This window comes from Plectropomus leopardus, chromosome 17, assembly GCF_008729295.1.
Source record: "Plectropomus leopardus isolate mb chromosome 17, YSFRI_Pleo_2.0, whole genome shotgun sequence".
NCBI classification, from domain to species: domain Eukaryota; kingdom Metazoa; phylum Chordata; class Actinopteri; order Perciformes; family Serranidae; genus Plectropomus; species Plectropomus leopardus.
The window spans coordinates 26,011,193-26,034,534 of NC_056479.1; the positions used below are offsets into that span (position 1 = coordinate 26,011,193).

General features: G+C 40.2%; 1 protein-coding gene across 1 annotated transcript in view; it reads left to right on the forward strand.

Annotated features, from left to right (window-relative positions):
- The window catches only part of tnrc18 (trinucleotide repeat containing 18), an 83,160-nt gene that overhangs the window by 4,800 nt on the left and 55,018 nt on the right, over positions 1–23,342 (forward strand). The window contains exons 3-4 of the mRNA XM_042504477.1: positions 15,504–15,644; positions 22,531–22,635. Coding sequence (XP_042360411.1) covers positions 15,504–15,644; positions 22,531–22,635 — 246 coding nt within the window. The remainder of the gene's footprint in view (positions 1–15,503; positions 15,645–22,530; positions 22,636–23,342) is intronic.

Here is a 23,342-nt window from a genome sequence, read left to right on the forward strand (position 1 = left end):
TCTTCTTTTCTATATATTTGGCAATTTTTGTAGAAAACTGTAAAGGGGGCTTTTTTTACACTTAGGAAAACAGTTTTGGAGTGCACAATTTCTTTAAAAATCCCCCAAACTGCATTGCTTATCACAGCTAGAAACTGTAAAAATGAAAATTATTGGATTTTCAAATATGAAGTGTCCTTTAACACATCCTGGAAAACTGAACTTATGTTTGAATAGAATTTAAATCTTAGATGCTTCAAAAAATGTGGGGCAAGGAAAAATATATATTTTGGGTCCTTGAAAGGTCATGGAAAAGTTTTGAAATTCTGTCCATGAAAATGTGTGGGAACCCTGTTTCTAGCAGCAGTTTCAGTTGGGATGATGTTCCTTCATTTCCCCTCCCGTGGCTCTGAAACGAGCTGAAAATTGCTTGCGGTGTGCGTGCATGAAGACTTGCTTGTATGGACAACTTGATGTGTAGCCAGGGACGACGGGAGGAGGGGGGTTTTGAAGTGGAATTGACCCGACCACTGTTCCCGCCCAGATTGGCAGTTTAAACACTCCTTTAAAACGGGATACATTTTATTCAGCCCACACACTGACCTTCTCACTCTCTGACTCTCATCTCCCCTACGCACACTCGCAGCCTCCACCCACTAAAAACACACCACCGTACGACGCAGGTCATTTAGCTTTATGGCAATCCTCAATATCAAATCCCCACACACATTACATTAACCAAACCCAATCGAGATCTCAGTCCCATGCTTGTAATAACACTTATACAGCCCTGTTACATGATAATTACCTGCTAATTGCAAATGTTCGTAATGTTCCTAGTTTAACTGCAATAAACAGCATGAATGCAGCGCTCAAGGACCCGGCGTGCAATCACCGGAGCCAAGGTCGCCCTGCTGCTACTGTTTTTGTTTACATGTGTTTTGTGGAATTCAAGACATTTGTTTTGCTTTGTTGTTTTTGGCTGACCTCTTGATAGCAGGGCTCACTGTTTATAGCTGCCAACACACCCTTATTTCCCAGGAGTCTCCCTTATTATCTGTTTAAGTTCAGTTTTAATAGGATTTCCACCTGACTTAACAGAGTAGAGCGTCTCTTTTATTTCCACAACTCTATGTTGGCAGATGTGTGTGTGAGGCAGCTCAGCGTTTGTTTTGAAATGCATTGTGAAGCTGCAAAGGGGTTGTTGACATTTGTGCTGCTTGTGCACTCTGTAAAGACATAATTTTCCATCACGAAATCCCGCTTCATAACCCGAGCACCTATTGCAGGTTTTATCTAAACACGATGAGGTCTGAGTCACTGTTTATAGATGTAAAATGGCTGTAAATGGTCCTCTGTCTAGAGGAGGTCTGCCTGAGCCTCCATCGCCAGATTGAGGCCATCTGTCCTCTTCCCTCCCTCTGGCATCCGGGAGCAGCAGAGGTACAACCTGCTGAAATGTGACTGCATTGAGGAGACGCTGCCGGAGAGACTCTGCTGTTACTGTTAAAGGTTGCAGGTTATTTTATTGTGAAGGGCGCTTATCAGGAATCAAGATAATGCACGTGGTTGTTCAGAGTGAAGACATTTCACTAATATTTTTGATGTTAAGTGTTCTTTTGCACCACATTTGGTCGGGATGTTTGAAAATATTGGTAAGCTATAGTATCGCAATGCATTTTTTAACTGTATCTACTCTCTAAAACACCATCTATTTTGAATTATTAATAATATACACGCACAGATTCATGGCTTTAGTTCATTTTGTAGAGATTTTCTAATACCATTTTTTTCTTCCCTGTACCTGAACTTGCATATCAGCCAATGCCAAGTACCAATTTGATAGCATTGTGTCAAAAAGTAGTATTGTAGTATTAACAAATGCTCGAATATCTGGGTTTAGCCCTTTTACTGTTAACCCATTTTTGGTGCCACAAAGCCAAATAAAATGTGTTAAAAGTGAGATAACTATTATATCTTCTTTATACCATGTGTTATATAATGGGGCTGTCAATCATTTCTTTAAAAAAAAAAGCAATAATGGCAGAATTTCTATAGTCAATTATGATTAATGACATTTTCTAATCACATATTTTGAGTTCCATTATTTTGCAATACCAAACAGTTTTTAACAATTCTTACCAGATTGTCCTGAATAGGAATCAAATGATGGCAAAAAAACGCATGGGACGAGCATAAAGTGGCCATGTCTATAAAGGGTGTATATATATGTGTGTGTGTGTGTGTGTGTGTGTGTGTGTGTGTGTGTACCCAATGATTGTTCAGTGGCCTATGCTGTAGGTGTGCACCTTAAATGTCTGTAATCTTCAAATGTGATTGGTTGATACTACTTACTATGACACATTTCAGACGATCAAATCTTGCAGATATCTTTTTATGCAGATTTGTTTATTGTCAATTCACAATCCCAGTACTTCACAGAGATCACTTCAATCGAATAACAAACAGCCTGTGACTTTTTTTTTTTAACCAAACCAAACCAACAGCACACAACATTGCTGTAGCCGTGGGAAACGTAAAACACATCAATCCCTGTGCACCAGTTGCTTTTTTTTCTCCGGGTGTTGAGAGCAATAAAAATTTATAGAAGCATGCACAAACTGGATGTATGTTAAATCTCTGTTTTGCTATATCAGCTGGCCATTGTTGTAGAAGATTACTTCAGCTGCACTGAATGACCTTACATGTTCAGTTTGGAACAAATGCATGTTTAATGAGGTGAAAATGTCGTACAGGGCGGCGTCTCTCATTGCTGAGACTTAAGGGATAACACGTCTGAACCAGCAACTTTTCTGCTCTCTTCTCTCTCTCTCACACACATTTTTAGTGTTCACAGGGGAGTAGAAGGAAATAGGAGTGAGATGCAGAGGCAAATGTAGGTGTTGTAGCGACTGCAGAGAAAGGAAGTCAATAGATGGAGATGGAAACAGCAGCTCAAGACAAATGGAGAGGGAGAACTAAGTGGGCACAATCCCTAAGGTAGAGAGCAGTGTTTTGTTTTCAAGGGATAAGAGCTGAGGTTGTTGTTTGAGTGAGTGGAGCGGTGTAGATGAGAGGATTGAGGTCTTGTGTATGGGAATGGGAGCATGTGATTGTGCTTAGCGCAGTTAGAGCCGGGGTTTCCCCCCGAGACTCTGCAGAGGGAAGGAAGAGATTTATCCTGACCACAACACATTCATACACCGTTAGATAAATGTGGTAGCCCTTCAAATGTTCTCTCTTTCAGACACACACACACACACGCACACACACACTTAGAAATAAAGGTTTTAAAATGGACCATCATGAAGGGCTGAGGTTCTACATTTGCTCCTGATGAACTTTTTTAATCTTTTATTTTTCTGGACAGCAGCTTATGGTACAGAAGATAAATCAAAACAGTTAAATTTCCCCTATTGTTCAGATTTTCCAAAATGTAAGAACTTTATACAGTTTGTTAGAGACTAAGTGTACATGTTAAGGTTCTGTGAAATATTTCAGGATTAGACTTAAATGAAAAATAAATGGCAGTAAGAATAAAACAACATATTAAGGTAATTTATCCAATACCTCTACAAAATCTGGCTGAAAAAGTTCTTACATATTTCACCAACTTGGTCCAGAGTCCAATAAATACACTTTTCTGAAAGCACCTTTTTTAATAATGTTCAGTGAAATTTAAATTAAAAAAATGAATCAATAGTTCCTAAAAGTTCCTCCCATGTTGACACTTTCTTTGCACTTTTTGATTAATTTTATCTGCAATCATTAAAATAAAATACCAATACAGAAAATCGGCACAATGCCAAATACTGACACCGATAATCTTAATAATGAGACCCTCAGACAACTGAAATTGCTTCAAGTCGAGCTGCTTTTTTTTTTTTTTTTTTTTGCTGTGCTGTGTAGCGTACTTTGGGGGATTATTTTGGTCCACAGATTTTATTGTGTTGTGAGTGCTTTTGACTTTTACGCTACTCTTTGCAGCTGCGTACATGCAGGCAGCGGCACAGAGAAAAAGAGATCCAAATGTCTAAATTGTAAACTGAGGACCTACCCATACCCCTAACAGTAACAAGGTCCATGTGTTGATAATCCTAGTATATCATGCTTGAGTGGGAACAAAAAGTGTCCCGGAGTGCGTGCTGTCTGGTTCCAGTTCTTTGTGGAGCTTCTCATAATGGGTTCTGGGTGGAACCTTTTCCAGATGGTTCTAGGTATTACCCTTTATGTTAAGTCCCAGGTAAATCCATCTGAAGGTGGAACCTTAACAAACGGGGAAACAAAAAAGTTCCCCCTAAAACCCTATACGGTTCTAGTTGCGCCTTTATTTCTTAGAGTGTGCACACGAGTGTAAGCATAATTCATGCAGCTTGCGGGGCAGGGCAGGGTTGTCTCGGCCGATACCAATTTGTCTTCCACGCCACTTGGTTAGTGTGTGTGTTTACGTTAAAATTAATGTGGTGAGTGTGTGTTTATATGTATTCAAGACACAGAACCCGACGTGTGTGTGTGTGCGAGGAGACGTTGCTCGGACACGTCCCCTCTCAGATTAATTGAATCCTTCAGGAGAGAAAACAGGCCCCTTAAGAGAAAGCACAAGGCACTGCTGCCCTGCTACAATAAACCTGTCAGAGGCAGACAAACGACACACACACACGTATGACGCACACACACACACGCAGCTGTCAAACATAAGAGTGATAGGCCGGTGTGTGTGTGTGAGAAAACGAGCGTGCCGTGGCATGTCGAAATACCCAAAGCATTAGCTAAGTTGTTCCCTTTGCCAGAACCCTCCCTTAAACTCAAACAACAGCCTCCGACACACAAAGGTCACACACTGCGTTGTGTCTGTCTGTTTGGCTGCATGTTGAGTCTCTACGTGTCCCATTACATAAGGTTCATAGTATTCCTCCCAGCGTACATAGTTAAGATTTAAAATGTGTAGAGACATGTAAGAGACACACAGAGCAGGTTGGACATGTGAGGAAGAGTCTGATTTGATGATGTGGTATGTGCTTCAGCAAGTCAAGCCACCGATCCAACAGGAACATTTGACGGTTTAACGCCTGACATTTATTTTAAAAAGCACCCTGCATGCATGATTCAAAACGGGGGCTGCACAATGAATTGAATATCAATTTTGATCTTGATTTTGGCTTTCTACAAATAACTGAACATGATCCCCTACTATTGTGATGTTTAAAATGTGTGCTCCGCTCATAGAAAACTTTGCTGCACATCAAATTGTACCCTTTTCTTAACTAAGAACCGTGGCAGCTGTCACGCTGCTGCCCACGGCTGTGTTGTGAACAACGCTGTGCCCTACTTACTTTAAGCTTTTCATACTAATAAATACACAGTAGAAACCCACAAAAAGTAATATTCTCACACCCATTTACACTATTAAGCAGAGAAATACAACTGTAGTCCTTTAGAATTGAAGATTCTGTTGGTCTCTGAAAACTGACGAGCTTAATTGCCTCATTAACTCATTATAAAGCACACTCAGGGTGGGCGACATTGGCCCCAAAATAATATCACAAAACCTCAAGGAGTTTTTGCTCCTTTTTCTATTAAACTCATTGTATGTAGTGCACGTGCCTGTATTAATGACAGTAATGAAAAAAAATTGAGCAGCTTACTCACCTGGCCGACCAGACGAGAGGATCTGCACAATGTTTTCAAAGCAACGCTGTTGGGTCCGCTAGCTGTGCAACGCTGTAAACTGAAGAGCACAAAATTAACCTAAAGACTGACCTGTATAATTGGTCGAACATATTATCTGCGGTTAACTGTTCACATCTCTATTTGAAAGTATTTTGAATTTAGAGGACTTGTGTCTATTCTGCAAAGAAACAAGAGTAACTTGTTCAACCACCTGAAAAAGACTTTCTGCTGATGTTTCTTTTAGTAAATAGAGCAAAAACTAACAGTTCTTCCTGCTCTTCATCCGCCAAGTTTGTTTATTCTAAAGTCATGTTTGATCGTGAGAGATTTGCGAGATTTCCGGTCTAGAGAGACCAATAATATATCCATGGTCGTGACTCAGGTTGAAGGGAATATTTGGGTGTGTGTTGTACTGTTGTTTATGGCAAGTTTTTCTCCCCACACTAAAGAAACAACTATCATTACACGTTATGTTTGGGGTCTACCATATTTTGAACATCTGCTAAGAGTTTAAAAATCTTCATGTTGTGGGCCTTTGTTAAGATTTACTGACAAATTGTTTGCCTCTAAAGCTGAATGAATACTTGCTCCGTCATCGCTGTGGGTTGTACTCTGCACCAACAGGAACAGTCTCGGATAATCTTATCTATTACTGAGAAATGTCCGGTTTAAAGAGATCACTTCCTGTCAGTCAGCACCTCTGCGGTTTTGTGTTTATGGCTTCATGATAAATGTCCAAAAGTCAACTGACCCAGTGCTTCAAGTGAAATGGCATTTGTTCTTGAATGTATGTGTGTTTCATTGCAACTGTGCATGCCAATCTGTCTGCATGATTGTGTGTGTGTGCCTGTTGCGAGCGTGTTTCCATTTGCTTGTAGCGAGGAGTGTGTCAAAATATCACCTGCTGTCTTCACAGGAGATTTCTGAGTGCAACAGCACGGCACAGCGAGACTCAAACACACGCATGAGGTGTGCTTCCATCCAACTGTCAGAGCAACTTTAGTATGAGAGAAAAAAACAACACTTTGTGTCTCTTCTGTCGTTTGGATGAGGTGGATAAATCGACTGCTCTTGTTTTCGCTGGATTTGAATTGAGATTGCTCCATTTAGCTGCTTCAGTTTCAGGGTGCTTGTATTGTTCGTGCTGGATCACTGTCACACTGTCATGGTTTACTGGGACACTTGAATAGAACAGAGCCATTGTTAATGTCAGTAACACCCGTGCTTTTCCTGCTGTGATGAGTCAAATTGTCTGCTGTAAAAAAAGGCCCATTGTAATTTAAGCTCATCAGTTTTGTAGCGTAGTGGCTGTTTTAACATATTCCAGTTTCCGAAATCACTTAAGCTGGGCACACAGTGTACGATTTAAACCCGTTTATAACCCAATTTTTGAGCTGCGTGTCTCATTTCAGAGTTTGACCAAATTTTAGCTTCATCAGACATTGTTTGCCTTGAAGTGTTTAGGCTTTAATGGGGGCCGATTATGGCAAATCGACCGCTCTCGGCTGCTGTTGGTCATTCAGATGAAGCTCTGAAATTTGAGAAAATTTGGTTGGTTGTCTTCAGCCTCTTGCACAGTTGAAGCAGAGCAACAAGTTGAATCCACAAGACCAGTTCCTCCTTATTCATGCCACCTGTGCAAAGTTGCAAACACAGCCTAAAAAAGTTTTATGGCGCAGACAGAAAAATGGAGGTCGGACAGGTCGAGCTATAACGACAGCATACGTGCCCCTTTGATGTTTTTCTCCTCCGATCATGACTGATATGAATGGCAAAAAAGCATAATTAGAGGTCGACCGAAATTGGAATTGAAATTGAAAATTTCAGGGCAGATATGATACTGATTATTAGTAGTTAAGACCTATAACTGACATTTGAAACTGATATGAACTATGCATACTAAAAAATGAAGATCTTTCTGTCAAAATTTAATATTTGGAATACAACAAACAACACACAGCTTTGTTTAAATGCCTTTAGCAAATATTTAATCAAAACGTAAACTTTCAACATCAAACACAGCAAGTTTTTTCAAGTAAATTGAACATTTAAATAAAAAAATTATTAAATAAAAATAGTGCCGTTTTTAATTAATTAATTAATTTGTCAGCAATCATTAAAATAAAACGCTGATACAGATAATCAGCAAAATGCCAAATATTGGCCCTGATAATCGTTCAGGCCAATAATCCCTGGATCCCTTAACATAATGCATAAACCATACTGGTATAACTTATGTTACAGACCTCTTCGAGCAAACAAACTTCCATCAGTTTTCTAACTAATATTTATTGACAATATTAGTCTGCAGGGGTCAAATGGCTGTTTTATTTTTTATTTTACATGTACAGTGCGAGCACTCAGCTCATATAATAACGACACCTCTAAACGTACAGTGTATGCCCAGCTTAAGTGTAAAATTTTCTTATTTCTGTGCTCCAGTTGATAATATCCAACTTTATTGTGAATTAAACTAGTTTACTCACAGGACCTCTATTCCCATTTACACTGTGTTACATCATTTCAACTATGACAGAATCAAAAGCTTGTTTCCCTCCAAAATTTGCATCTGCAGCAAGCTGCTGTCCTTAAACTTGTCACCCGTTGCAACTGTTACGAATATTAAAAAATATTTATGTCTATTCTAGCAAATGCAAACATAGTCTTTGCTTAGTCCGGCAGCAGTCTGTTAGAGATAAACATAAACTGCTGCGTGAACTGCAGTTTCTGAAGAACATATTATACATGCTAAAACAACATAAGCAAATGTAGCAAAGGGCGAGAAGAGTCAAACGCAATAACTAAAGCATGTTGGATCATTTGGCTTCGGCTTAAATCGGCAAATGTAATATTATTCCCAGAAGCTAATAAAGAAATGGGTCTCTGCACCACTTATGTAATTGCAGCAGTGATGTGCAGCATGTGGTGGGAGTGACAGCAAGATGGATACGTTTTTCCACTTCAATCTTTATCGCCAAGAGATTTGCAACATTAGATCACAGCAGCAACAAAAAAACTGCTTCAGAAAATCATTCACGTTGTTTTATTATTTATGAATTCCTGTTGATAGATTAACGTCCATTTTCCCCGTTTTTGTTTTAGAGCACTTCATGTAAGCTCAACTTTTTCGTCATTTATCTCACTACTGTCAATTTACCGTCTGATTTTTGTCTTGAAATTCTCTTTTATAGTTCTGTTTTGTATTATTATTACAAATTATTATTATTTTTATTTTAGTGTTATAAACAGCTCTTCTTATCTAATCTTTTACTTTCTCCATTGTATGGGTATTTCTGTCCTTGAGCTGCGGTGACCAAATTTCCCCACTGGGAACCAATAAAAGTTTATCTTGTCTTCTCTTAAGATAGATTTCTTTTTAGGAAGACTTTCCCTGTAATTTTTAACCCCCCCCCCAAAATTCTCAGTCTCTTTTACCAACCCGGTGTGGCTACACATTTTGACAAATAAACGCCTGTCTCAATAAGGCCCGGTTATCATGCAGTTAATTTTTGTAGCAATTATGTGGCTATCCGCTGTAGCTAATATTAGTTTGCAGCTTAAATCGCGCACATGGTTTGCTTGGTAAAATTCTCTATGATTTAATCATTCACTTCATTTTACTGAAACACTTCATGTTACTGAGTACTAAAGACAGAAATTGAAGTTTTACATTATGTAACTGCAACATTAATCAGTAACATGCATTTGTAGTAAAATTTGTTTTCTGCATACAAGTCTGCTTTTTGCAAGTATATTTCCTCTTGTTAATGTACTGTATAATAGCTTCAACAAACAATAATGCAAAGTAAAACCACATCAGATATTAACACATTGCAGCGTGGTTTACAAACTAAAGGTCGACATGTCGTAACATGAACTCGTCACAAAGCAGAGTTTTTTAGTGGGAAACAGTTTATGTTAAGCTTCAGCTCACAAAGAAAAAAAGTTTCCTCTAAACAACTCAGACGGCAGGAAAACCAGACGTGTACACTTTGAAATTATTAACAGACACTTTGAAAACCGCAGCCTGAATGAACACAGAAACCCCTCACACATAAAGACAAATCTGTTGCCGGACATGTATGCAAAACCTGCATCCCCCTCTCCTGAGTGTGTGTGTGTGTGTGAAGACTTCTTTTCCTGCTTTGCTGTCAGGATTAATGGTTACCAGTGTCAGTGTGCCAGTTAGCTGTGGCAGAGGCGGACAGCGCGGCAGAGTTTTACTATTTGAATGTTTTTCTTGCAGGGCATAAAAAACAGAGATCAATAGAGATTCCCCCCCAGCTAACCCTGCTCCGAGTCCCACTGATGGATAACAGATGGGTTCCCAGAGTGTGTGTGTGTGTGTGTGTGTGTGTACGTGTTTGTGTGTGTTTGTGGCACACATTTATACCAGAGATTTTTCTCTCTCATATTTTTAGTGTTTTGTACATGATCCAGCATTGTCGTTTTTTGGATTCAGTTGCGTTTCAGTCCATCTCAGATCGATCTGCGATCAAGACTCTTGTTCTCGAGTTTGATTCCTCTGATTTTCTGTGTGTGTGTGTGTGTGTAGGTGTGTGTGTCAGATTTACAGCTCTATCAGGATTGATCTCTAGCAGGCCCTTTCCTCTCTGATATGGAGATGCGTTTCTTACGAGGATCTGAAAATGGAGGTTCAGAACGTGTTGGGGAGTCAGAGAGCATGTTTCTTGGCAACTTGGTTATCCCAATATGGCAAACTAACTGTCTTGTGAAGTGGGAGCCAAAGTGTGTGTGCGTTTGTGTGTGGGGTGGGAAAGCAGGGACGGAGTTGCGAAGGGAGAGAAAGGAAGGAAGGAAAGGGCTGAGAAAAAAGAGAGAGGGAGGTAATGAAAGAGTAATTCCAAAACATTTAAAGAAACATTTCCCTCTCAGCTACCATTTGGATGTTGTTTCTGGAACGAGGAGAGCAAATGTTTTCCCTCGTTCTGCCCCTCCTCTTCCCTCCTCTTCCTCCCTCGGACTGTTGGGGAAGGGGAAAAGGGAATTTGGGATTGTATTTTTTTCCCCCCGATCACTGGCGCGAAGCAAAACCGTGGATTGTAGCTCTGTGTGTGTGTGTGTGTGTGTGTGTGTGTGTGTGTGTGTGTGTGTGTGTGTGTGTGTGTGTGTGTGTGTGTGTGTGTGTGTGTGTGCGTGCTTAACACATGGATAAAAGGGCCTGTAGGCGGCTATGATGCTGAGATTGATCTATACTCTAGTGGTGTGTGTGTGTGTGTCTTTGGCCTGAAGGAATTCAAAACTGCTGAGATCCCATCAGGACCTCAACGTGCTTGACAGGTGGTAGTTGTGAATGTATTCAGTGTGTTCATTGAGGGGTTATAAGTATGTTTTGTTCCTCACACACACACCAGGTAACAATTAGAAAGTGTATTAACGATGAGAACAATTTGTTAGAACAACACTGTTGGCATGTATCCCAACACGCACGCACGCATGGACACACACTGGAGGAAATGACGGAGAATTGGTGGTGAAAATACGTTTCTTTTTTAATGGTTGAATATATGAACTCACATTATACAACTAAATAGAAACGTCATGAGTCTGGGAGTTAAATCATGCTTTATCTCACTTCAGCCCAGTCGCCAGAAGAAAGTTTTGTATGTTTCTGTAAATCATGAATAATTTACATTTGCATGTTTCATACATATAATATCAACAATTCTTCAAACTGGAAGATGGAGAGGACACTTAAGCAAGACGCCTGCAAAGCTGCACACCACCAACAAACAAAAAAAGCGGTTGTTTTTTAATGATCCATTAATGTGTTAAGAGTGGCTTTTGAGAGAACTCGTCGTTTTTCTCAGGGGGGGAATAGTGGCATAAAAAGCAGTGTTTTTTTTTACCAAGGCATTGCTGTGTTTCCTGTAGCCTCAGTGGCACAAAAAGCAGTTGTGCTTTAGCGAGACATTATTGATTCTTCTTGAGACATCGCTGTGTTTTTTTGACAAAATAGTGCAACAAAAAGTGAGTGTTTTCTACCAAGAGGTTGCTGAATTTCCAGCCAAGATTGTGCCCATAAAACTGAATATTTTAGGCTGGAACGTAAACATGTTTTCCAAACCATAACTAAGTGTTTTTTGTGTCTAAGTCTAACCATGCTTTAACCACAGCGCTGGTGAAACATGACATTTCAACATATCCACTACATGATGACATGCAAATCTCTCCATGTTTTGCAGAGACTTACACGAATGCACTTCGATTGCAATGGGAGAGGTGTGAAAAGTCCACTGTGTGCAGTGTGAATTCAGAAGTGGCTGGTCATGATGTGATGGGAAAAGACAAATTATCAACTTTTTTTTGTTGAAACAGCGCAAGTTTGTTTGGCAGCGCCGTAAATGGATACACAAAGTAGCTTCTCTGTGAGTGTTTACTGAAGTATTAAACCAAACTTACTTTTATCACCAGTAACCCTAAGTGTCAGCAAATCATCTAGGACTGAAATAATAATCTCAGTGCATAAAAGGCAATAAATAAAATTCCAGATCAACATATATGGAGATGCCTGGTTTCCTTTGGACTGCTGCGACGACGTATGGAGATGAACAGGACAAAGTAGTACAATCACTTCTGTGAGTGAATATGTCTCAGGCTTTAATGAATAATAGATTGCATTATTAAACTACACTACACAGATGTCTCTTTTTGTAGGTAAAACCTCTTCGCTGTGCTGCTCTTCAGCTCAGGACGAGGGGGGTGTGTTTTCCAGCAGAGTTAACGTACTGAGACTAACTGAAGGTTAATCACAAGCTGTGTGTGTGTGGTTGCGTGTCTGTATATTCCCAGCAAATGGCGTGACTTGCGGATTAGTATGTGCATCCCTGCTTTTTTTTTTTTTTACATGTAGATGTGTATTTGCTCGTGTGTGTGTTTGAGGCTCCTGCAGTGTTTCTGACTCAAAGGGCATTCACTGCAAACACACACAAAACTGTTTGCACATGTCAGTGGTCATACAGTGATGCAGTGCAGCCACTTCAGCCAAGCACACACACACACACACACACACACACACACACACACACACTCAAATATGGAGAGACTTGAATAAATCTGTGTCTTATAAAGCTGAGTGAGGAAAGATCCACCGTCACTGAGGCACACTGCATTATTCCTGTATGTGTGACAGCACACCTCTGTTGTTTGTGATTAATTGGAAAGCTGCATTTGCTATTGATTTAAAATGCAGTGGGTGTGTGTGTGCGCGGGGGTGCTGACGGACTGCGGTTTTAATGTACTTATTTAGATGCAGGGGAAACTCAGTGAGCACAGCATGTCTTTCTCAGATTCCCACAGGACCAATACAGAAACACACACACACACACACACACACACACACATACACACACAGTCCCTTCCCCCTCGCCCATATACAGAGCACCCTTTCCCCTACACACATGGTTAGTTTTATCAGGGTAATGGCTGCGCTGTGCGTTCAGTAATGGGCTGGGTGGGGTGGGGGAAACTCGGCTAAACATGAAACCTTTCCCAGCTCTCAGGAGGTTGTGATTGGAAGAGGCGGGAATGGTTCAAAGGTTCAAAGTTTACTAATGGTCACACATGCAGGAGTGGAGTCTAATAAAAAACAATCGATAACCATATAATGCTGCAGAGATATGAAATGTTTTACGAGGAATTGCTCTGATGTTGCTGTGATGGAGTCAGGTTTAATGGTGAAGTGTGTGTGTGATGTCAACATGCTGCGAGTGGAGTGTGTGTGTGTACACAGATCGGTTTACTTGCATTCAAAGCCAGATTTCCACATTATCAGGGTCAGAGATACTTTGGGTTAAAAATGTCTTGTAATGATAATAAAAAGTCAGCTAACTCTGACATGATGGAAGAATGTTTGTTGGAAAAACTAAAATGAATCTAATATAGAAAAGTTGACATCGGTGATACACAGGTTGTAGCAGTCTGGAAATATTGGATTCAAATGTTGGTTTTTCGTCCAGGGCAAATATTTTTATAATGTGGCAGATAACGAAAAACCTTTGAAGAGACCTGCAGCTGTGTAACACTAAAAAAAATCATGTTTTGATTTCTTCCTTAAAAGGCAACTTTGCTGTTTTTCAACATGTTTTTGTATCTAAGTGACTAATGGAGAAAATGTTTGAAATTGGTCCAGTATTGAGTGAAGGGAGCATGTTCACACCATCAATAAACATCCACTAAAAGTTCTTGTTTCTGCAACTGCCAGACCCAGATTGTTATTATATGTGTCTGACAATTTAGGAAAAAGATCCCTCCAGAGATAGACCTTCTTGTTAAAGAGTATGATCCTTTTTGTTTAACCAGAAACAGCCCTGAACTCACTCTTTCCAAACCCACCAGACTCCATTCAAATAAACAGTCATTTTAGCGTGTATGGAGTCTGCATATTGTCACATTCAACTCGTCGAATTAAGGGTTAATTACAACTAAACCAGAGTTAGTGATTGTTGATATTTTTAAAAGATGAACCAAGACTGTTTGGGGATTTTTATTTTGTTTTTGTCGACTTTGAATGAAGTCTGTTATACAATGATTAAATTATTGTTTATTTAAATGGAGTCTGGTGGGTTTAGTGATTGTTTGGGTCTGTTGAGCCTGTCAGTGACAAAAACAAACACTTTTGTTATACGTCATTGCCAAGTTAATATATTTAGATTTTTGACTTTTGGTCAGACAAAAAAGAAAATTGAGGATGTCTCTGATCCTGGGAAGTAATAAGTCAGACAGACTTGTCAACTCATTATACTTCTTTTCCACCTATAATCTGAGATTGCATCCAGTCTAACTGATTTCTGTGGGAAAAGGGGATTTGATTTTCCCTTACCAATCACTAGTAACCAAAGTGTCCCCTTGAAAAATCACTTTAGGTCTACACTGATGCGTAGCCATCCAGTCAAACTGGTTTGCCAGGGTTTTAAGAGTGGAGTGGAGCGAAGTAAAACAAACGATGTTGGGCGATATTTAAGACATATGATTAACAGCCTTAATAGCAGTGTCTATCTTGTCTATAGCGTTTACCATTGTTGTCATTACTTCTCATTGCACAGCTAAACAATGGCGTTAGTCTCACCCATGGCACTGATTGGCTTATCGTTAGTCCCCCACGGCGCTCAGTGATGGATTGTCCACTAAGACGCTGCTGTTTCATGTAATGATGCCAGACGATCAGTAGGGGGGCGGATTGAAAGGTCGGGGACGGAGGCAGTTCTTATATTTTTTGACATTTCACAGACCAAATGATTAATCAAGAAAACCATCAATAGAGTGCTGAGGTCACAAATGGGGCTACTGTTGTGTATCTGCTGGAGAATTTAAATCAGATTTGTTTCATTGTATTTAAAACACACAAGGTAATACTAAGTAAGTGATTTATAGATGAGAGTAATTTGTTTGTTCGTCAATTAGATTAGGAAGTAACCATATTGTGCAGAGGGAGCTCCAGAGGTAAAATCTTTACACAGCGACAGATCTGATGACATGTATGTGACCAGCTCGGTTTACGCGGCTCCCTTCATAGCCCTTCCTTCCTCCTGCTGTGACAACTGAGGTTTTCAGTCGGTGGTTACATTAACTGTCGCTTTTCTTCGGAGTGCAGTCTGTCTGTGGTGTGTCTTGTGGAAGCAGAGTGCATGGTGGCTCAGTAATAATGTGATTACGACAGACTGCTCTGGCTCGACACCATCAGCATGCATCGATTGTGCACCACACACACCCCCAAAAACACACGCACACGGAAAAGTGACAGCATGTACAGTATAAATCGATTGTCATTTATTAGTGTGGTTCTTGCGGCTGTGTGGGTGACTGACAGTTGTTTTTTTGTTTTTTTTATCCAGGCGATGCCTTCCCAGCAGGCTCCAGTCCTTTCCTGTCAGGTTATCCCGGCCCCTCCCCGTTGACCTCTGACCCCACGTACAGATCGGCCAACCCCAGCAGTCTGCAGATGGCTCAGCTCTGGGCATCACACGCTCATGAAGGTAAATCATCAACAAACATTCCCATGTCTCTCTCTGCGTTTCATACACCACTGGTTTCCCATCTGAGGGTCCAGACCCACCATGGGTCGCCAAAAAGCTTCCCTTGCTGTTTTTTTTGCTGTTTTGAGTTCAAACAGGCAAATGTCACTTTTTGTCAGCGTTCATAATGTGTCTATTCAGAACATGATGGTTTATACTGATTATTGTCGTCTTATGTTACGGTTTTCACCATTAGTGAGTTGACATTTCATTTGGTCAGCTGTATTTACTATTTTAAAGCATTATATTTCAATGTAGTGAAAATTATGTTTATTGAAACTGCTGTGATTTAGATATGGCGGAGTAATTCTCTTAGTGATGAGGCCGGTGTGCTGTAATGCAAATTTGAGGATGTTGTAAATGTCTTGTGCTCGGAACTACTTGTTGTATAATTAAGCAACATCACACGAGAGGGAGTGATGTTGAACTACATATCAGCACTCATGGAGCAGTCAGGTGTCTTGGTTGGAACCACAGACTGTTTATAAAGATGGACAGCATGACAGCTCCCCAAAAGTGTAACTTTTTAATCTTGATCGCCCCCTGCTGTCTGTCTGCAGTATAGGACATAAAGCCCGCCCCTCCATGTTAGTGAATGGACATAGGCCAACCTAAAAACTCAAAGTACACAACAAATGAACTGAAGGTAGTTGATCATTTTATGATAAGTTTGGTTTTAATTATTTATTAGATTATACAAAAGGGGGCTTTTCCACCATGATTGACACCTGTGAAAGCCAATCTGTGCGCTCCCATTCAGTGGAGCTGCTCACAATTGTGTGTTATGGTGGGAACTCCCCGATCGTGGATATCGCCACTCTGCGGGTTCAGGCTCTCGATGACGTCACCGTCAAAGGATGGCAAATTTTTTTTTAAAGATTATATTTTTGGCTTTTATTTCCTTTAATGGACAGGACAGTTTAAGTGTGAACGGGGGTGGCTGGAATTGAACCCGTGGCCACCGCAATGAGGATACAACCTCTCTAAATGGGGCAGTGCTCTATCCACTGAGCCACAAGGCGCCCCCAGTTTCTCGGATATTTTAACCTCACTTCAGCACAGCGGGGGGTAAATGGGGGTGTCCATCTTTACACGCGGTCATGGTTGGATTGTTGTGTAGAACAAAATATCCCTAAAATATATCATCAGTTCACTCAGTGACAGTAAAGAAGTCCCTAAAAGAAAGTACACGGTCCAGTCATATTCAAAGTTTTAACGGCGTCTTTTTCTGTCTCAGTGCAGAGTTCAGATTCGTAAAGACACATCATATATTTCTCACAGTCTGCTCTCGCTTAAAGCCCAGGAGGCTCTTTCTTCTGCTGCTCGCTGCTTACACCAGTGGGATCCTGTTCCATTTCTGTCTCTCTGCTGCTAGCTCTGCTCCCGGCTCTGTCCTATATGCGTCTCGTTTCCTCCGTCCTCCACCTGTCTCGTACTTGTGCCTGTCATGCGTTACTGTAATCTATCTTCCTCTCTCTTGTTCTTTTTTGGAGCTTCCTGGCCGACGTCCACTTTGTCTCTCTCTGTCGCTCTCCTGCCCCAATTTTCCACACCACCTCTGTCCTGACCTCCACTGTTTTAGACACATAAAGGTGTATGTGTATATATATATCTTTGTGTGTTTTTGTCCTCCCCGTGTACTGCTCTGTCCCAGCTTAAGGCCCATTCAGTAAGTGATTGGATCTCTGTTCCCTCCTGTCCTTTTGTGTCCCCTTATCAAATCTCGCTAGAGTAGAAGGTCAGATTGTAGGGAACGTATCGCGGAGTGAATTTTGGCAAGGTAAAGGGAGAAGGACGAACGGAGTCTATTTAGGGTTCGTTTAAGAGCTGATTGCATCGCTGGTGTGACATAGTTGTTGTCTGGTCCTGTGCAGCAAATGAGACTCGGCGTGATTTATTTTTTTTACGATTTTGCCTCGATCTTGCTGTCTTCGATTTAGGGGCAAATCGACAGTGCAGTTTAATGATTATAGGCAATAGTATGAGCAGACTCTTAGCTGGTTCCCTGGCAACTGCTCAGAGCCAAGAATAGTCCAGCACACAACATGAAATAAATGGCAAATTTGTGTTTTTACACTTCAGTTTCAGTGCAGATTAAACAATGGAGACATAACATGTGATTTCGTGAGCTTTGGAGGTGCTGGTGGACAAGTGTTATTATATTCTAACAGAGCTAAAATAACAGTTTCCCCTGGTTTCCAGTCTTTATGCCAAACTAAGACAAGCAACTCATGGCTTATATATAAAGATGTCCCCAGCTAAGAATACATAGCCACAGGGCTCCTGTATATCCTTAAAAAGTTATGTTGAAGTCATTAATCTAAAAATAAGGCCTTTATTGGTATTAAAATGTCTCAAAGACACAGCATTTTATGTATCGTTTTCCCCCTACTTTACATTGTAAAATAATTGGTAACTTGACAAAAATAGAAATGATTGAAAAAAGATAATATCCTCACATTAATGTCCCTAAAAAGTCAAGGTTTATGTTAAATATTTGGGCAAATTTATTCCAGTCCTTTTATTCTTCAGTTTTTGTAAAATTGTTGGAATTAAAAAAGTCTTACAAAGTCTTAAATCCCACCTGCCTGAAGCTGTAGGAAGCCTGAGTGAAATGTTGAATTTGTTAAGTTTGTTTTTTGCTCATTGATTCATATTTTCATGTATGACATTAAGTCTCATTTTTTACACACGAGACCAAAGAGTTGAAATTTGAAAAATTTGTCTTCTTGCCTCTGCATTTTTGATAGGATGTACTCCATCCAGCGCTGTTTGTTGTGTATGTGTGCGTGCGTGTGTGTGCGTGTGTATGTGTGTGTTTGTGTAGTTGCGTTTGTGTGTAGGTGCGACAGTGGCGCTCTCCACACAGTACTGAAAGGAAGCAGAGAAGATCAATAGACAGACAAAACACAACACTTAATTTGGATCCTGTTTGCTTTCCATAGTTGTTAACAGAACATTCGATATTCTCTTCGAGAGAGATTCAAGCTGCAAACAGTTGTTTTTATGCGCCTCCCCTCGCTGATTTTGGCAAAACTATCAGAAGTTCAAAAAGTATTCAGTGCCACATTGTTATGTGAGTGCTCTGATGTAATACTTTTATACCAAAATAGGTCATGTAACATGACTTGCTGGGAGAAACCAAGCAATTATATATAAAAAAAGGCATTCAGGAATGCATAGAGCCCAAATGGAGTGATCCTTTGTTTCATTTCCCACAACAACGACGATTTGAATGTGAGATTGGCATTCAAATCACGAAGGGATGCACGATAATATCTGCAATGACTGTTTCTGCCAATATGGCAGGCCAATAAGATGACACTTATAATGATGCGACTTTAATTAGTCGAAATAGGTAAAATTGCCCCTGGTTTTGGCTGCTGTCAGGATTGTTTCAGGGAGAGCATCATCCAAGCCTGTTGATGTGGAAGGAATTCATTAAAATTTGTTGCCTAAGAATAAATATTGAATGTTTTACATATAGCCTAGGTTGAAGTAGTTTTATTGTTTTGATTGTGAACAGTTTAAAAAGCATTGTTTTTTATATCTGCATCTTCCCGTCGGAAGATACAGATATAACAAACAATGCTTATGGAGTACATCCTATTAAAAATGCAGAGGCATCTTATCTAAAGATAAGAGAAGGAGTAATATGTTAATACCACTACAGGAGAGGCTTGACCTTCACTGTATTTTGGTGGAAAAACATATATGCATATAACAGCATTTGCAAAAATGATTTAGAAAATAATGACATATCGGATGTCGGCAAAAGTCCAATGTCCTGCATCCCTATAATCAGGCTCTTAGATTGAATATACAACTTTTCTGAGTCACCCCTATCATATATATGTTGTCTTTTCAATGTGTTCTGTGTTTCGGGTAAAACCAAATCTAGTGAAGGAATGGTGGACTCCGTCACTAATATTAAACAGAGGAAGGTTCGCACGCTTTCAGCTCCCTTTACAGTATTTTATTCTTGAGATACTCATGGCCCAATGACCTTTCGATTCTCCTCTTCAGACTCAACAAACAATACAAAGTCTCCATCTTTACTCGGCCCGAGGCCTCACTCACATGACCGTATTACCTGATGTTTCAGTACTAGATCTTCATCATGGCCTGATGAAGGTCTAGTACTGAAACATTGCAAATAAATGTTTTCTTGCAAGTTGGTCAGTGTGCAGGAATTTACCTGTTAATTTTTTGATAGACATATTGCTCTCCTACCCACCTGTCCCATGATATAGATGTGCAAAATCCATTTTTTGATCAGGAAAAAATGCCAGCCATAGATAATATCAAAACCGAGGTTTGATATTATGAAGTTGTGTAGTACTCAAGTCGATCAGTTTCAGCCTTGGCCATGGAAAAACCCCGTTAGACTTTAAATTCAGCCGAAGGAGGAGGGATAAGGGATGGACTTTGACGTTGGACTTAAGGTTTAGCCTGAATTGAGGCTGCAGTGTCTGAAGCTAAAGAAGCTAAAACCTCCTGCCGGCTGAAAAAGCCTCCAAATCGACTTGCTCTGATATGAATAAAATCTCTCACGGCCTCAGAGAGATTCTTAATACCTGGTAGCTGGCTCTAATAGCCGCTAAAAGCTGGAGACGTTTCCGGGCGGCAGCTAAGACGCAGACTTTGGATATGCTGGGGATGCTCGTGGCTGCACAGGAACCTCGTATCAAAGCTGTTAGAGATCAAGGTTAGCTGTTAGCTGTGGTTAAAGGAAGCTTTACAAGAAACTTAGCCCGCGTGCCTTTAGTCCCGTCACATCATTCCTCTTATATTTCTGTCTCCTCATGCCTTCCTGTAACCGCTGACACCCTCACCACCCGCCTCCTCGTGCTTCTCCATTTCTGCCTCTCTGAACGGAGATGGGACAGATTTATACTCCGACTCTGCTGCCCGGCTCTGCGTGCTGGAACGACAGCGGCGTCTTTGATATTTTTTGGAGTGGCCGCAGTGTGGGAACAGGGAATGTCTCACCCTCTCTGGGTGGCAGTCTTTTTTCTTGTCACATGCGGTGACACCGGCCAGCGTCACAGTTGCAGCCAGCTCAGTCCCAACACAGATATCCAGAGCATTACACCAGGCGCGAGGCTTTGTCTATATTAAGAGCCGGTCTCTGAGAGCAGCAGCTGACAGTTGGGCAGACTCTCGCCTATCATCAGCCTCAGACTAAACTAGGGCTGGACCATTAATTTCATTTCATTATCAGCTTTATTTTGGCTTCAAACGATAGTGAAAACAAGATAATCAAAATAAAACAAATATTGTTCTGCATTCAGTTTCACAGTGGCTACGATTACATGCACACCAGTCTTCCACTATTACTCCAAATATGACAATAATCTGAATTTGAGGGTGTCTGGTGGCTCAGTGGATGGAGCTGGCGCCCCGTGTAAGGAGGTGGCGCCCTTGCCGCAGCAGCCGTGGGTTCGACTCCGGCTCACGGCCCTTTGCTGCATGTTGTCACTGTGTCCTATCCAATAAAGGCAAAAATGCCCAAAAAATAAATAAAATAATAATAATCTGAATTTGATTCAGGTCATATAAAAAGCATATTCCATTCAAATATTCCAAATAAGGCCATTTTCCAAAATTTACATTTTCCAATTAGGACATCTGGGATATGCCGGGATTGTTCAGGTTTTTGGTTTTTGGGCATGTAAACACTCGATTAAGAATATGCGTCTTAAGAAGGGTATTTACTGCAGATTGCAACACACAGCCTCTCGTCTGTTTACAGGCGGCTCTGTGTGTTGTCATGGATACATTGTACACAGACAAACATGTCAACAGTTTCAAGCTAAAGAAAATCCCACATTTCCAGTCAGAAGGTAAAACACCTGCTTTTAAAGGTTTTCAATAAGGTGAAGGAAGGACAGAGAGTCCAACACCAGTAGAAAACGGTAAAAAAAATCCCATTTAGATGCAAAGAAGCAAAATGACAGAAACGCAAATTAGCCATGAAAAGGGCTCAGTAGGAATATTTTCTTTTGTCGGAATAAGGGCAAAAACTGGACTATTTTGTGCATGTAAACATACTCATTGATGCTCTAATTTTGCTTGTACTATAAATCCAGCGCACCCCTTTTCTTGGCAGTGCGCTCAGTGTTGCCAACTTTCTCACTAGATTTAGTGACTTCTTAGACCCTCTCAGTGACTTTATATTCAAAAAGCCATGAATGACAATTTTAGCTACTTATTTCGACAGTCAGGAAATCTATTCAAATATAATTTGTTCTTGGAAGAGTTCTGCTAACAGTCTTGTGTGCAAAGCGTGTTAAAAGCCATTTAGAGTTGACAAAGAGAGACTGCAGTGGCCTGTGCAATGACTTTACATCATCATTCAATCACTGAACTTGTTTCTATTGCACTTAGTTGCATGAATCTTTTCCCAATTCACCACTTTTCCACCTCCGCTAAGCATTAAAACTTTTTCTGCAATATTCAAGGTTTATTCGATTTAAATACATCTAATGAAACAAAATGGAGAAAGCAGCAAATTGTTGCATTTTACAAGCTGAATCATAACATGTGTGTTATTTCTGCTTGAAAATTACTAAAAAAATCTGGATTTTCAAAATAGTTTCAAGTTAATTTGATGCATTTCGACTCAAACTAATATTCTGTTTGATACTTAACAGCAGAAAATGCTTTTAAATCCTCGTGCATCACGTCTCCAGGGGCTGTCCAGTAGCTCCAAATGTCCTCATGAGAATTTCCAGGAAGCCATAATATTTACCCGTCTGAGTCTGAGAATTAGTTGTTGTATAGTCTCAGTTTTTGTGTAAACTGCAATGTAATGACATGTTCTGTGTTCTCTGTGTGCCTTCAGGCTACCCTCCTCTGCCGAGCAGCCTGTACTCCAGCCCGTATCTGTCCCTGGGGCACTTGGATCCTCCCTCGCTCTCCCAGCACCCTCTGTACGACTCGCACAAAGGTCAGTCGCTGTCACCAGCAACATTCATGGAGACAAGTGGCTGAATTTAGTGCACATATTCTCTCGTTTCCTGTGATACATGAGTGGAAGTAGGTTTTCGTGTCAAACCTTTTCATTTAGTGAGGAGACTTTTTTGTGGAGCGGAGCCAGAAATGGGAACTTTCAGCTGACCCAGTTTTCTTATTTTATTTTCATGCTAGAGTCGGGCTCGTTGATATTTTATCATGATATAGCATTTTCATATTGGTCAATATCAATAATTATCTACCAATAAAAAAAATCAAATGATTATTTCTTTAAAGGCAGTGTAAAGGCAGGTTTTTGCTCTTAAGTGAAAGTTGAAGAAATCATATGGTTAATTGTGGTTTAAACTTTCAGAACATAACATTAGCTAAACAGCAGAGCATTTCACAAATCTAAAGTAGATTCAAAACACTTTGAATCGAAAATTGTTAATAATTAAATTAATAAACAGATGAAGAAATGTCAATTCTGGTTTTATCGCTTAGTCCTATGTTTAACCCTTTGAAACCTGGATCAACATCAATTTTCCTGTGCTGCATTCAGACCTGTTTTTACGGGAAAAAAGTAATGACCAGCATGGCATTTTTAGAAAAATAATCCCCCAAAAAGAAATTTGTCCAGATAATTATATTTATGATTATAATAATTTCCTACTTAAAAATATGTCACAGAAAAAAATATAT